This window comes from Balaenoptera borealis (genome assembly GCF_965194805.1).
Source record: "Balaenoptera borealis genome assembly, chromosome: 8".
Classification (NCBI taxonomy): Eukaryota; Metazoa; Chordata; class Mammalia; order Artiodactyla; family Balaenopteridae; genus Balaenoptera; species Balaenoptera borealis.
The window spans coordinates 41,689,993-41,707,191 of NC_138865.1; the positions used below are offsets into that span (position 1 = coordinate 41,689,993).

Here is a 17,199-nt window from a genome sequence, read left to right on the forward strand (position 1 = left end):
TTTTTTTTTTTTTTTTTTTATTTATTTATTTATTTATTTTTGGCTGTGTTGGGTCTTCGTTTCTGTGCGAGGGCTTTCTCTAGTTGTGGCAAGCGGGGGCCACTCTTCATCGCGGTGCGCGGGCCTCTCACCGTCACGGCCTCTCTTGTTGCGGAGCACAGGCTCCAGACGCGCAGGCTCAGCAATTGTGGCTCACGGGCCCAGCTGCTCTGCGGCATGTGGGATCTTCCCAGACCAGGGCTCGAACCCGTGTCCCCTGCATTGGCAGGCAGATTCTCAACCACTGCGCCACCAGGGAAGCCCTAAAAGTGCCTTTTAAATGCTTTTCCATGCAGAAATATTTATTTTAAAATTTAATGGTCATTTAAAGAACTTTGTAAGTTTTATTTGTCAGGTTTGATCTAATATTAATTACATTTAAGTTCTGTTTACTGTGTGGTTTTCTTTAATTACCTCACAAATGATCAGGTTATTTCTGGCATTTGTGAACTTCTAGTTGTTTCCAGGGTTGCTCAGCATAAATAATTTGAAATTTTATTGTTGAACGGAGAGGATTTTTTTAAACTTGGGAACATGAATTATTTCTGAAATAACTTTGAATATTTTTCTTTTAAAAAGGCTGTGACACACAGATGCTTTCAACTTTTGTTTTTTTCTACTATAAATGTTATCCAAAGCCACATTTTACTTTCCTCTTCATTGTATTCTTTGTAACAAAAATAAATACACCTTTAAAGAGGAATTATTTAATTAACCATTATAAAAATAACAAAGATTATTTGATACTATGAAATCCATGTACAAACGAGTCAGACTTTTTTTCTTTTTTTAAACAGGCTGGTTTATTTTCTTTAAAATAAGGGTAGAGTTCCTAAGATTCTTAATAAAATGAGATTGGCTTTGGTTTATGCATTATTAGACTTATACTGAATTACTTCTTGAAAACTATGGCCATCACACCCACCTAGAACATGTTTGGTATGCCCTTCTAATTTATTCAACTGAAGCTCTTGAAATTTTCATTCTGTGCTAGAAGAGTGTAAAAAATAACTCAGCCTGTGCATTCTTAATAGCTCTTGACCACAGCTCAAATTTCCCCAGAAAACTTCAATACATTTTCTGTTTCTTCCATGGTTAATTTTATTTTTGATAATTATAGAAGTGAATGTTTTAGGAAAAGCGCTTTTCTCTGTTAGGTGCTAGTGTAACATCTAAAATTTAATGGTACAATGTTTCTTTTTGGAGTGATAAAAGTGTTCTAAAATTGGATTGTGGTGATGGTTGCACAACCTTGTGAATATACTAAAAACTATTGAATTGTACACTTTAAATGGGTGAGTTTTATGGTATGTGAATTATATCTCAGTAAAGTTATTAAAGTTTAATGATGTCCTTGAGGGATTTATTGACCCTTTTTTTCCTTTTCCTCTTTGATAATTGAAATTTTGGGAATGTCACATAAATTTGAGAAACTAAAAATAGCTTGGATGCTTAGAACTTGGGCCATTTTCCCCCGTTTTTCTGATTGGCAAGGAATACATAGACCTTAGATTTAGGTTTTCTACTTTTATAGTGATCAAAAACCTTTATTAGAGATATTGAATAATCTTGACAATTATACGCGACAGTAGATTATGCTATTTTCTTCAAATTTGTTTCACTACTTGTTTTTCTCAGTTAAATTAGACTGATTTAAGAACTTTTTTCCTTTATTAGCAGATGTCATTTAGGTCAGTGAAAAAAGAGCTATGGTAAATAGTATGATCATTTTAACTTTTTTCCAAAGGCCTAAGAAAGGAAAATCACAAAATTTTCAGTCAGTAAATGTTAAATAGATTTAAACTAACAATGACACTATATGATTTTATTTTACGACAAATTGTAGAAAATACAACTCATCTATAGTGACAGAAAGCAAGTCAAAGATTACCTGGGACCAAAGGTGGAGGAGAGGATTGATTGCCAAGGGGCCTTAGGAACTTTTCTGATGGGACTGTCTTGATTGTATTTTGATTAATGTGGTGGTTACATGGGTATATATTTGTCAAAACTTATGGAACTGTACCCTTAAAATGGGTCTAGTTTGTTATACATAAATTATACCTCAGTAAAATTGATTAAAAGAAAATCAATTAAAGTGACCACACATACACATGACTTATATTTGTATCAGGTGTTGGTCTTTTGATATGTAGCATCATCTAATGTTTCCACATTATATATAGTAACCAGGCACTTATGTCAACTATTTATGGCAATGAAGGAGAGAAAAGTATTTGTACAATTGTCATCGATGAAACAGTATTACATTAGTAGAAGCCTACACATAGCATTACTATTAATTAATTAGTATATTTTGCAAGTATAGTACATCTACTTCAGTATGTCTAATTTCATACCTTTAGATTCTGTTATGTATTCAGCTTTTCATCAATTGAATAATAGAAACCATCTTTTAATTGTGTTAAAAGTTTTTAATATGTTTTATCTATTTGTTTCTAATAAGTCAACACTTCCTACATGCCAGGCACAGTGATCCAGTGCCGAATAAGAGAGCATAGCTCCATTATGGAGTACTTTACAATTTTCAAATTAGTTTTACATAAATAATTTTATCACATCCTTTGAGAGAGGGAAATAAAACTCAGAGAAACTAAGTGACTTTGTCCAAGGTTACACAGCTAAATAACTGAGAGTTATCTGATTCCAAATTAAGGTTCAGGCAGTTTAGGTGGGTAGAGTTACATAGTTTAGGTAGATGAATGGAAAATTTGAGGGGACATGTTAAATAGTTGGATCTTATCCACATCCTGGAATGTGAATAAACTTCCTTAATTATGTATAAAGTTGCATGTATTCCCCTTCCAGTTTATCTTCTCTGCCACCAGGATAAGAAAGTTTGAATTTCTGCCAACTGGATTTCTTCCAAGACTCTATTTCTGATTGTTACCCCAACAGCTGAGACCTAGCAGTCTCTGGGTTTGTCACAAAGGAGCACTCTGCATACTGGTGGCATTGAACGTGAGTGGGCCCTACATATAAAAACCTGCCCATCTGGCCTCCATTGGATTTTACTGATTGGCAGGGCATTTTCCAGGTGGTGGCAGCTGTGAAAGATTCCATGCTGCAGCACAGATCTGCAGGAGACAGCCACTCTGTTGAGCAGGGTAGATAGAGTGCCTGTTAGGGGGGCTGGCAAGGAGCTGTCTTTGCAGCTACTTTTGAAGGAAGCAGCATGGAATAGTGCAAAGAACATGGGACTAGCCATGAGAAGACCTAAGTTTGAATCTTAGAACTGTCACTTGAGAGCTGTGTTACCTTGGGCAGGCAACTCACTGATTCATTCCAGTCTTTCTCCTCCTAAGTAAAATGAGGGCGTGATATGTGCATTATGGATGAATCTCATAATCATTATGCTAAGTAAAAGAACCCAGATACAAAAAAGAATATATTGTATAATTCCATTTATATAAACTTTTAGAAAAGCAAACTTATATATAATGGCAGAAACATCATACAGATCAGTGGTTGCCTAGGGCCAGGGGCAGAGGGAAGGATGGAATGCAAAGAGGCGTGAGGAATCTTTTGAGGATGATGGAAATATTCTGTATTTTAATTGTGGTGGTGGTTTCACAGGTGTATTCAACTGTCAAAACGCATGGATTTGTACCCTATTGTGCACACACACCCAAAAGGGGATCTTGAAGCTATTTCAGGGCTTAATAAGAAAGAATTGAGGGAATTCCCTGGCGGTCCAGTGGTTAGGACTTAGCATTTCCACTGCAGGGGACATGGGTTCCATCCCTGGTCAGGGAACTAAGATCCCGCATGCTATGTGGCGTGGCCAAAAAAAAAGAAAGAAAGAAAAAATTGAAATAGATTTGGATTATTTACCATTTGTACAGGAGGGGAGAGAAGCAGCACGGATTGGTATTTGTGTTGTGTATTTGTAGGCTGTGTATTTACCCTTTCTGCTCTAGGTTACCCAGTAAAGTTATACCTAATATAATAGGAATTCTCCAACACTAAACAAAATCAACAATCATCCATCTTGACCTCTAACTCTTCCTTTACCCCTTTGTCATTTTTATCTGAATTTTTATGAACTAGTAATAGTAGGGGACATTTGAAATCAGACAGATTTCTTAAAATATTTGAAATACTTAATTTACTAAAAGTTTTTATCTATATTCCATTGTCCGGTCATTCCACTTCTTAGTGGTTATTATATCCTATCACCTTTATATTGAGGAACTCTATTGACATCCTCATAGTCACAGTGCGACAAAGATGTCAATGGTAAATTCTTAACTCCAGTATGTAAGGAGGGCTGCAAGAAATAAAGTGGAAATGACTTGCCCTCCCCAGCCCCCCAAATTCTCATCCTGTATTCTATTAATGATTGTAAATGCCTCAATGTCCTTCTTAATAAGGCCTCCCAGAAGCCACAACTAATTGTTTGGGGTTGACACTGAAGTCAGAACTTGATCTAGAAAGACTATTCAGTAACTCAAATATGAAGTGAGTAGTGACTTTCCTGGATTAGCTACTTGTGGCTGTATAGCGTTATTCCTGATCTCCAAAGGGAAGAGAAGGGCTGGTGTGGTTGTGCTTATTCTATCCCCTCTTTCCCTAATGCCCAGGCCCTCTCTGCTTAAGACTTGCCAGGAATACGTAACCTTTAGCTGGATGTGGGACAAAGGGCAGCTACTTCTAAAACAGGGATATGTGTTTCTTGGAAGAAAGCTGATTTTAGGTTTTGGCCAGGAAATATACAAGATGAAGCTCTCAAAGACTAAGGTAATTGATAGAAACACATGAAATATATAAAACCCATGAGTTAATAATGAATTTGAACCTGCCTCGCCCCCTCAAAAAAAAGCAAAAGCAAAACCCCAAAAGAACTCATTGGACACCATCCAAAATAACTAGGGCACTACTACTACTTAACTCTGAAAGTTAGAAATTAAAAGAAAGAATACTTTTATGCCCGCCTTCATGTGCATACTCTACTTTGGATAATCAAATAGCCCTAGTTGTTGACAGAAAGTTTTTCTTTATAGGAAAATTCCACAAGGAATGATAGATTCAGAAAATCACCATTTTGCAACCCCAGGTAGCGATTGAGGCAGGTAGCGATCAACAGAGGATGAAACCATTGGATTGATTGGTTGATGAGAGAACTTTACAATGAAGGAAATCAGTCTGCAATTTGCAGACATTTGTATGTATTCTGATGTGATGTATTATGAAGCACATGATAACACCTATGAAGTATTTTTACCCCAAATGTGGAACTTGATTCTAATATAGGATTGCCAGATTAAGCCAACACAAAACAGGACACTTAACCACTGTGCCACCAGGGAAGCCCCAACAGGGTTTTTAAAATAGAATTCTGGTTTAACCAGACTAAATAAAATAGTTTATGTAAAGTACTTAAGCATAGTGCTTGGCATAAAATAAAACTTAGTAAATTTTAGTTTCATCAGATCATCAAGTAGTATGATCTACTTGATGGTAGTAGTAGTATGGTAGTATGACTATCAGCTGAAATAATGGGATTAGCCTTGTTACATAAAACGTTTCTTTTTTTTTTAACAGAGTATTTATTTATTTTTATTTATTTATTTTTGGCTGTGTTGTGTCTTTGTTGCTGTGCGTGGGCTTTCTCTAGTTGCGGCGAGCTTGTGGTGTGAGGGCTTCTCCTGTTGTGGAGCATGGGCTGTAGGCATGCTGGCTTCAGTAGTTGCAGCACGTGGGCTCAGTAGTTGCGGCACACGGGCTCTAGGATGCACGGGCTTTGTTGCTCCACAGCACGTGGGATCTTCCCGGACCAGGGATCGAACCCATGTCCCCCTGCATTGGCAGATGGATTCTTAACTACTGCACCACAAGGGAAATCCCTATATAAAATGTTTCTTTGACCTATATGAAGTATTCAGGGTGATATTGGTAAAGACATTGTATATATTAGGCTCTTCTTGGTTGTAAGGACCCTGAGATTGTGTCCATTACCTTGGGTGATGGGTCTTGTAGAGAGTTAGGAAACAGAAAAAATGGCTCCATAGCCACATAAGCAGGCTTAATGGAGTCTTCTTTTTTTTTTTTTTTTTTTGATGTGGACCATTTTTAAAGTCTTTATTGAATTTGTTACAATATTGCTTCTGTTTTATGTTTTGGTTTTTTGGCCATGAGGCATGTGGGATGTTAGCTCCCCGAGCAGGGATCGAACCTGCACCCCCTGCATTGGAAGGTGAAGTCTTAACCACTGGACCGCCACGGAAGTCCCTTAATGGAGTCTTTTAATCATTTAGTTGCCTTAGGTAAAAAGTAGAAATGGTAGAACCTTTTGTCCTGTGTCCTATCTAAGCAGATTCTGTTCATTTGACAAATATTTGTTGCTAGCACAGTGCTAGACTGGGTGGGATCGTATTCCTTTTCTCTTTAAGAATTCTCACTATAGTATAAGGCAGAGCCACCTTATCATCTCTGGAACAAGGCTGGCAGTAAATTAAAAAATAAAAAATATGAGTCTGTAATAAATACCCTGTAAGTTTTACAATTAAAACCCTATAGTTGGAAGAGAGAAATCACATCTCCCTGGGGTAATTCATCTATTCAGCAAACATTATAATAGTGTGGATTGTTTTTAATGGCTATAACAAACAGGTATGAAAATGCTTAAATTAAATAAAAAAGTAGATTTCAGTATAGTTATGAGTACAGTGTTAAATACAGTGTAAAAAAAGTGCACTAAAAAAAAGGCTGGGAGGTGGGGGGGAAGGTGGACGAAATAGGTGAAAGGGACTGAGAGATACAGACCTCTGGTTATATAATAAAGTAGTCATGGGGATATAGTATACAGCGTAAGGAATATGGTCAATAATATTGTAATAACTTTGGGAATAGATGGTTACTGGACTTACGGTAATCATTTCATAACTTATGCAAATGTCAAATCATTATGTTGTACACTTGAAACTAATATAATATTGTACATCAACCATATATTTTAAAAAAAGGCTAGAGGGAAAAACACCAAAATAGTAACAAGTAGTTGTATCAGATCAATTTGGGGAGATTGGGAAGAAGGGAAGTAGGTAAAATTAAAAATATATTTTTTAAAATCAGTAACATAGTTACATAGTTTCACAATTTACAAAACAGCTCTTCTAGGTCCTGCTCTGGGTGATGGAGACAGCAGTGAAATAGAAATAACAATAGGAGAGGTAATAATAACTACCACATTTATTGGCATACAGTAGTCTCCTTCCCATGCTTACCCTCCAACAACTAGTCCCCCCACACCAGTATTATTACTTTCTTGTGCATCCTGTCAAAGATATTTTATGCCTGATAAGCGAATATATAGATCTATTATAGATCAATTATCTCTTTCTCTTTAACAAATGATACCTTTACTATGCAAACTGTTCTGTACCTTGTTTTAGTAGCTTAATATATTGTAAAGTTTTCTTTCTCTTCAGTAATATTTTGAGAGTTTATTCTTTGTAGTTGCTACATAGTATTACATTTAATGGAGTACCATAATTTATTTAACCAGTCTCTATTCCATTTCTTTGCTATTATATAAAGTGCAGCAATGAATAATTTTGTACCTATGTCATTTTGTACTTGTACGTAGTATCTATAGGATATGTTCCTAGAAGTGGAATTGTTGGGTCAGTGTATTTGCATTTGTAATTTTGATAGATATATCAATGCAGTACAATCATAATCACCTGGGGAAACCTTTTCAGTGTTCTTATGTCTGCTCCCCCTCAAGATCTGGGAGGGTTTTTTTGTTTTGTTTTCTTATGGATCTGGGATGGGCTCAGGTATCTATGTTTTTTAAAGTTCCTGGAGTGATTCCGATGATTATCCCAGAAGAAGAGAGGGGCTGGACCTTTGTGAAATGAAATGTGGTACAAAGAAGCATATCTAATTTAAAAAAAATTTTTATTGGAGTATAGTTGATTTACAATGTTGTGTTAGTTTCTACTGTACAGCAAAGTGAATCAGTTATACATACACATATATCCACTCTTTTTTAGATTCTTTTCCCATATAGGTCATTACAGAGTATTGAGTAGAGTTCCCTGTGCTATACAGTAGGTCCTTATTAGTTATCTATTTTATATATAGGAAACATATCCAACTTTAAAACAAAAGAGCATAGGCTAACTATAGGGCTCAGAAAGGTACTATGCTGCCAATTTATGTAGAAGCATGCTGTTGGCTGCTTCAATCAGCATGTCCAGATTACTGCTAACTCCAGTATCTTCCCCTCCCATGATATTATGGGATATCCAAGCATCACAATATAAATATGTTGGTCTTAAAGGTACTGATTAAGGGATGCAATAGAAGCCATGATTATCAGAGTTGGATTGGGGAATGTTGGGTATGTCGCTGAGGGAATAAGTATGTGAAATACAGGATCTTGTACAGCCTGTGGAAATTGAGAAGTCTGCATAGCACTTAACCTCTTCCCCTGGGTTAGGCTGAGCCAAGTAGGGAATATAACTTTTTAGAAATAACTTAAAACACACCAAAACATTGAAGGCTTATTCTTTTCTAGGTTCTGGGTGAGTAGTAGTAATACAGTAATAGTAATACAGAAATAACAATCTCAGTAGTGATAGCTACCAACACTTATTGGGTACTACGTACATACTGGGCATTATTGCTGATTAATACTTGCATTATTACAAGTATTTTCTCATTGAATCCTAACCCTAGAAACTGTGGGGACTATTGTATTTCCATTTTACAGTTGAGAAAAATGAGTTTCAGAGATGTTAAATAAGTAACTTGCTGAAGGTCACACATGTATCTATTTTATAGGATTGTTTAGAGGTTAACAAAGTGCTTAAAACAGTGCTTGGTACATAATAAATGCTCAGTACATACCAGCTGCTATTATTGTTATTACTGAAGCACAGAGTAAATACCAGTTATCCCTTGCTAGGGCATGCCTCACAGAAGAAAAATGTAAATAGGGTTTTTCCAAGGAAAGACGGGTATTCCCGGTAGAAGACACTGTAGTAAAGGGATTGATTGGTGGCCTGGTTTAACTACTGCGTAGGATGCTTGGTGGTAAAATGGTAGAAGAGGCTGAGATAAGAAAGAAGGCTTCACGGGGGTGAAGGGAAGCTATTGAGCCCTCTTGAAAGAATGGACGTGGCTCATTTTAATAGGCAGAGGGAGTTGGGAACATTTCAGGCAAAGATACAGCATTTAAAAAGGCATAGAAGCTGTCAGTGTTGCAGTTACCTACTGCTGTGTAGTAAACTACCCCAAAACTTAGTGGCTTGAAACAATTACTGTTTTATTTGCTCACAGTTCTGGTCTCACCTGTGACTGTCATATGGCTGCAGTCATCTGGTGGCGCCACTGGGGCTAAATAGTCTCAGATGGCTTCTCTGATGTGTCTGGCTTTGAATATGGCTGTTGGCTGGGTTTCTTCACATGACCGCAGAAGAGTCCCTAGAGAACAGTAGAAGCTGCAAGGGCTCTTGAGGACTAGGCATGTAAGTCACATAGTGTCATTTCCACCACATTCTGTTGGCCAAAACATGTCACAAAGCCAGCCTAGATGCAACAGGAGAAATAAATTCCATCTCTTGATGGAAGGACCTGCAAAGAATTTGTGACTTTTTTTTTTTAATCTACCACAAATGGAAAAGGGCAGGATGAGTTTAGAATGTGTTACTTATTAGGCCCTTTGGCCTTTTCTTTAGCCTAAGTAGCATTTCCTCCAACGTTTATTACACAGGGTCCTTTTTAAAAAAAAAAAATAAATTATTTATTTATTTGGTTGCGTGGGGTCTTAGTTGTGGCAGGCGGACTCCTTAGTTGCAGCACATGGACTCCTTGGTTGTGGCATGCGAACTCTTTGTTGCGGCAGGCATGTGGGATCTAGTTCCTTGACAAGGGATCGAACCCGGGCCCGCTGCAGTGGGAGTGCGGAGTCTTACCCACTGTGCCACCAGGGAAGTCCCAAAACAAGGTCCTTTAATCATCACTTTTACCTGGCCCTGACCTCTTTCTCTGTTTCTCCTAGAGTGAAGATAAAATATAAATTAAAATGAAAAACAAAAAAGCTTTACCAAGAACTAACTAATAGAATTTTGAAAACTCTGAATTATTATTATTTTTTAAAAATAAATTTATTTATTTATTTAATTTTGACTGCATTGGGTCTTCGTTGCTGCGCGCGGGCTTTCTTTAGTTGCGGCTAGCAGAGGCTACTCTTCGTTGTGGTGCGGTGGCTTGTTGCAGAGCACGGGCTCTAGGCGCTCAGGCTTCTGTAGTTGTGGCTGGCGGGCTCTAGAGCACAGGCTCAGTAGTTGTGGCACATGGGCTTAGTTGCTTCGCGGCATGTGGGATCTTCTCGGACCAGGGCTCAAACCCGTTACCCCTGCATTGGCAGGCAGATTCTCAACCACTGTGCCACCAGGGAAGCCCCCCCAAAACTCTGAATTATTTTTAAAAAATTTTAAAGAGAAAATGTAGTTTACTTACTTTTGAATATTCTCTTGAACTTGATTAACAGTGATTAACTGTTTGTTAACAGTGATTAACAGTGATTAACTCCTCAGGGAGTTCTCCAGGATTTTAATAATAGACCAGGATTATGTGTTATTACCACATCATTTGTTAGTATTTAATTAAATAGCTTGGTGTTAAATTTTTTAAAGCATTTTAATGTATAACCATTTAAAATCTTGACCATAGTATTAATTTCCTAGGTAAATTCTTTTCTTAAAATTAATTAATTAATTAATTAATTTGGTTGCACTGGGTGTTGGTTGTGACAGGTGGGCTCCTTAGTTGTGGCATGTGAAACTTTTAGTTGCAGCATGCATGTGGGATCTAGTTCCCTGACCAGGGATCAAACCTAGGTCCCCTGCATTGGGAGCACAGTCTTAACCACTGTGCCACCAGGGAAGTCCCCCTAGGTGAATTCCTTTATTTATGTTCTGTATAGGTAGACATCTACAACCAGCTACCTTTTAGAATAATCTGAAATCCTGAATTAGTAGGTTCTAAATTAATGATGTTTTTACCTCTTTATTCAACTAACGTCTGCCAATACTCAGCAAACGCAAATGTGATTTCCTCTGAGTTATATTTATTTATGATCCTCTGTGGTCCACTATTTAATTCTGCTTTCCATTCTGAAAGAGCTCTTAACCTTTGTTCATTAATCATGGGAAACAGTTGTGCAACATGCCTTGACATTAACTTGAACATCTAAAATTAGTCCTGTAACAATCAGCAGTTGGGAACAAGGTTTTAGTAGTTTGTGGTATATGTTAAGTACACATTGCAAGGTTGGAAGGAACTCCCTAGAAATAAGTAAGTGACTTGTGTTATGTGTGTGTGCATGTACCTGTGTGTATACACAATTGAAAGTCTCTTTTTATTAAGCAGATGGACAAATTACATCTGTTACTACAAAGGCACTATAAGCATCTTTATGCACTATGCTGTTTAATCATTTTAGAAGAAAAATATATTTATGGAAAACCTGGTATGCTAGAATGGATTTTTCTGCATGTTTCTTTTGTGGTTTTCATTTTTTAAAGGAATAATTGTATTATATATACTATATTTCAAGTGAATGAATTTTTTTTTTCTCTTCAGAGTTTATAGAAACCCATTCACAAAAATGACATCCTGGTTATATGAATGTCTTTGTGAAGCTGAACTAGCACAGTATTATCCTCATTTTACTGCCCTTGGCCTTCAGAAAATAGATGAATTAGCCAATGTTACAATGAAGGACTACTCCAAATTGGGAGTCCATGACATGAACGACCGCAAACGTCTCTTCCAACTTATCAAAATCATTAAGATTATGCAGGAAGAAGATAAAGCAGTCAGTAGCCCAGAGTATCCTCTACAGACAAGCAGTCTGTGCATCAAGCCTCAGAAATCTAGATCTGGCCCTCGAAGGCAACTGCATTTTGATTCCCCTGCTGACAACAAAGACAGAACTACCAGCCACAATCAGTTTGAACTGTGCGATTTATCACATTTATCTGCAAGTGAACAGAAGTCTAGTTACCTAAAAGTACTAGAGCATTTGCTACCAGATGATTCCCAGTACTGTACAAAAACAAGAATTCTGAATGCCACAGCTGCTGATTCCTACCTACAAGAAGAAACTAACACTTCACTCTTTTCATCAAATCACTTTTCTCCAATACAGGGAGATTGTGATAGTCCCGTTATGCAAAGAGTCTCTCATGTTTCAGGGTATAACTATGGAATCCCTCATTCTTATATCAGGTAATAACTTATTTTTTTCTTTTTTAATTTTGGAGGGAGGGTAGCCTTAGGCAAGGGCAGGCTTCTCCATGACCAGAGGAGACCAACTATTCCATATTTACAGAAAATGATAGTGAACAGCTTCTGCGGTGATAATGGAAGTACCTTGATAGGGGGAAATTAATGACGAATTTGGTCTTTTCAGCTGGGAGAAAGATGATATTGTTCATGTGCATCAAGCAGCTGCTACTTACCAGGGTCTGCTATTATTCCTATAGCAGACATATTTTTATTATTATAGTGTAGCATGATACATCTAATGCATCCACGAAGGTAAAATATCAATAGTTAACTAGTCTCTGCAGTGAAAAAAAAAAATTACACAATCCACAGGATTTTTTTTTAAGGCTATCAAATTCACTTCAGCCAGGAGGCATGAAGCTTAGTTAAAAACAGCTGTTTAATTCGACTAGTTGAATTAAATAGGTCTTTGGAGCAATTGATTTACCTGCACATATTGAAATATGGTCCTGATTTTGAGTGCTTTCTACAATTCCAGCCCTGGAAGGACAGATGATTTTGGTCATTTCAAAGAGTAAGACACTTTTGATGGAGTTTAGAGTTTGGTTGTCAGAGTGACAGTGCTTCGAGTTAGAATTTGAAATAAGGTCCCTAAGAGGTGAAGTATCAAGTAATCCCTAATAACAACCTTGGTATATGATAGAAAATACATTCTTTTAAAAATAATGTGTATTGTTTGTTTTGTTATTTTAAAAGTTATAGATGGTGAGTTGTGGAGAAATAAAATACATTCTTAAGCCACTTTTTTTAAAAAAAATAAAGGCTATTATTCATACCTTAAAACAAAGTATTTACATCTGGTCTTATATTGGTTAAGGTTTCAGAGGATTTCATAACCAACTAGTTCTTTTATTCTAAAAAATAGAAGACCCAATTTTAAAGGTAAAAATGCCTTTAGTAATTTGAAATACATAAGTGAATTCTATAGTGTTTTTGGAAGAAAAATAAATTTTTTTTTTTGGTTTGGTTTAGCAAAGCACAGAGCATATAGTACTGTTTTCTTCTTTCAGTTGTGAAAGGACTAGATTGTTCTATGATCATCAATGCCAGGATTGTTGCTGTCCTATTGGTTAGCTCAGTGGTGAAAGAACAAATAGTTTCTTGAATGTTAGTCTTTCATTGAACAACACATAAAAATCTAAATTGGAATTATTTATAAATAGAATAAAGATGTGACTTTGCATTATTTATGTAGATAGAATGGATATTTTAGTTTAAATATTGCTGTTTTATTTATTTGGCAAATATAAAGTACCACCTCTGCTTGCCCTGATCCTAGATATAAAGATAATTAGGATATCTGGAGACTCTCAGACTCTTAGGCCGCAGGGTAAGTGGGAAGATAGGCAACCATATAGTGAGATAAGCACTCTCACAGAGGTTTGTACGTGGCAAACCCAGAACGAAAGCTATTCAATTGAGCTTTCTCACTTTATATCATTATTATCATACTCTTCCCACTCCTTATTATATTAGAGAAATGGAGGTAAGAAAGTACATTTTCCCCAATAATTCTCAATATTGTCTTCTCACCCAAACCCTAAGTAGGAGCCAGAGTTTCAGAACCCTGAGAAACTCCCTCACCAACTTAAGGCTTCCTATTAGTGAGTCATCCGTGTCCAAAGAGCATTCTCTTTGGATACCTCAAATCAGGTAAGTTCAAAATAAATTACTGGACTCAGAACTTTAATAAAAGTCTAAGGCGTTTAGATAACTGGCTGCCCTGACTTATTTAAGATCTTGAACAGACCTAACTCTAGATGTATTAACTCTGCATGTCAGACAGATATATTTTATTTCTTCTAGGGAAGGTTGATCAGTAAAACCAGAGTGTTTTAGAATACATTAAAACTTTGTGGGTTTTTTTCTGGGGAATTCCTTGGCGGTCCAGTGGTTAGAACTCAGCGCTTTCACTGCTGGCCCGGGGTTCAGTCCCTGGTTGGGGAACTAAGATCCGCAAGCCATGCAGCATGGCCAAAAAAGAAAAAAGAAAAAAAATTGTTCTTTTCTTATTAAAAAATCTAACATATGCAAAAGAAGAGAAAATAGAACAGTGAGCCCCCACATGCCCATCATTCACTTTCAATGATTGTCAAGATTTTGCCACACTTACTGTCAAAATGGTACATTTTTTTAGACCTCTACTCTACATTGGTTAAAAAAAACAAAACATGCTTCAAAGGGCTTGAGTAGTCTTTGTTTTTTTTTTAATTGGCGTATAATTGCTTTATAATGTTGTGTTAGTTTCTGCTGTACAATGAAGTGAATCAGCTATATATATACCTGTATCCCCTCCCTCTTGGACCTTCCTCCCACCCACCCCCCATCCCACCCATCTAGGTCATCACAGAGCACTGAGCTGAGCTTCCTGTGCTTCACAGCGTGTTCCTAACCCAAGGAATATTGCCTCAATATTCTGGATGTTAAGGTTGATGAGTTCACTGAAGTCAGCCAGAGAAGAAATGTATCTGAATAGAAAGATGAATTAGTGGTGAATTAGCACCAGTGGTGAATTAGTACCAGTCATAAAATTGTCCTGGGAAGAGGAAATATAGGATCGTGTTCTCACAAATAAATATATATCAGGGTAGGCAAAAAGAGGATGCAAGAAAACAAGACAAAGGGAGTGCCAGAATATACCTGGGAGAAACAGGGGGAAAATACATTGAAACCTACCACCAAATTCAAGGTATTTAATAAACCCAGGTAGGATAAAAAAAAGAAATTAGATTGAATGGTCCAGAAAACAGTAAATGTACAATAATAATTGGATTGAAAGAAAGCAAGAAACCTGCTTTTGGATGGTGTGGAGTAAAGAGGGAGATAGAAGTAATCAGGATTTATAGCGAATAAAAGAACTCAGTGTCAACCCTTCAGTATGTAACATATTGTGTGTATGTGTGTGTGTGTGTATTACACCTAATATATAACAAAATGTACTGATACTTTGACCTCTTAAGTAGTTTTATCATATTATTAAAAATTAAAGCCCACTTATATATCAGCCAGAACCCCTCAGAGAAAGAGAATCCTTGGACTGAGATGGAGAAAATCAGAGTTTGTGTTCGAAAACGCCCTCTGGGCATGAGGGAGGTACGTCGTGGAGAAATTAATATTATTACTGTAGAAGACAAAGAAACTCTACTTGTTCATGAGAAGAAAGAAGCAGTTGACCTCACACAATATATTCTGCAGGTATGATGCTTTCCTTCTGTGTTTGGAACTAACATTATCAAGTGTCAATTTTTTGTTTTTTTGTTTGAGTAGCAGTACAAATTCTAAAATCCAGTTTTGGGTTTGGGTGTTGGCATTCATTCCTGATGTGACATTGCATTAAATCATTGATAAACCTTAGCCTTCATTTTTAAAAAATATAGTGCAGTGGGGGATACAAAAACGTAACTCCTCCACTCTTGTGCAATAGAGTTGCATCATACAGTCACTTAACATGCTTTATGTGAACTTAATTACACATATTCAGTCAGAAAAGAGCAAATGAGGGAATAAAAAGAGTTTAAATAATGAACTGGTGGTAAGCAGGGCCAGTCACTGAGCGTATGCACCAGAGCGACTATGAGATGGTCACAGTCTCAATTCTCTCCTGTCTCTCACAGCGTGGACTTCTCATTCTGCTGAGTGCGAGTCTGAAGTTTAATGATGGAGGGTATATTTTTGAGCAAAAAGACCCCAGATTGCCAGCCAACTGCTTATTTTGATTCTCACTTGTATTTGGGCCTAGGCTTAATTTGGTGGAAATTGGGCTCCTGAACAGGCCACTTTGTACAAGGTAGATTGCAGTGAGTAAATATAACCCAGGGATGTGATTTTATATCGAACATATAAGGGGTTAAATAAAACACTGTAGTTCAAACACATTAAAAAATGTTCACTCCCTGCCAGAATGACCATGATGAGTCCAAGGACAAAGGGTTTGATACTGAAAGAAATTTATTCCTAGCTGATAGGTACCCTTGCGATAATTCCTTCACTCTCTTATAAAAGCAGCAAACCCCACAGATGGAAGATACCATAATTTAGGTACTCTTAAAATTATGAAGCAATTATGAATAATCTTAAATAGGGGATAATCCACCAGATGTTAAGATTTGGGAATTCAGAGTTTCTCTTATCTGAATCTGCCTCCCTGCATGTTCATATTATGTTCATTCTATTCTCTCTCTCTCTTGCTTCAAAACCCAGTGACTGGGAGTTCCTTGGTGGTCTAGTGGTTAGGATTTGGTGTTTTTCACTGCCGTGGCCTGGGTTCATTCCCTTGTCAGGGAACTGAGATCCTGCAAGCCACGTGGTGCAAGAAAACAAAACAAAACCCAGTGACAGGTAGAAAGAAAAAAAAAGTGGTGAGTAATCTGGTGTGCAAGCAATTCACCTTAGTCAGCTGAGATATTACTCTACTGGAATAAATCCTTTAACACTGAAGTCAAATTGTTAATACTCTCCCCTCTTTAACACTTGCATTGTTCTTTTTTTTCTTTGCTTACCAAAATTGACTTTCACAGTAACATTCAAAGCAATCTACCGTGTCTTTCTATGGGCACTAAATTACTAGGCCACTGTATAACCAGCGCAGTCACTTTAACAGCCTTATTGATTGCTGGTCAATGCACAGTCTATTAGGTCTAGGTGGGAGGTATTTATATTGAAGATGGTCCAAATGACCAATTAGTTGTAATACTATCTAGTTCCATGGCTACTTATAGCCATGGTAATAGCCCTATCCAATCACCATCTACCCAAGACTGCCTTAATGATGCTTCTGTCACAGTAATTCCCTCAAGGAGGCATCATCGTATCTTTTGTATTTTTCCATTATCCCAA

The 17,199-nt window shown here is 37.0% G+C and overlaps 1 protein-coding gene across 4 annotated transcripts in view; it reads left to right on the forward strand.

The window, feature by feature from the left end:
• Nucleotides 1–17,199, forward strand: part of KIF24 (kinesin family member 24) — a 60,674-nt gene that overhangs the window by 7,664 nt on the left and 35,811 nt on the right. The window contains exons 3-5 of one of the 4 annotated variants that reach the window (XM_082402390.1): nt 11,656–12,303; nt 13,912–14,016; nt 15,369–15,558. In XM_082402390.1, the coding sequence (XP_082258516.1) occupies nt 11,681–12,303; nt 13,912–14,016; nt 15,369–15,558 (918 nt within the window). In that variant the 5' untranslated portion in view covers nt 11,656–11,680. Of the gene's footprint in view, nt 1–10,921; nt 12,304–13,911; nt 14,017–15,368; nt 15,559–17,199 lie in introns of those variants that run through there. The other 3 variants (XM_082402389.1, XM_082402391.1, XM_082402392.1) reach the window with 3 other exon arrangements.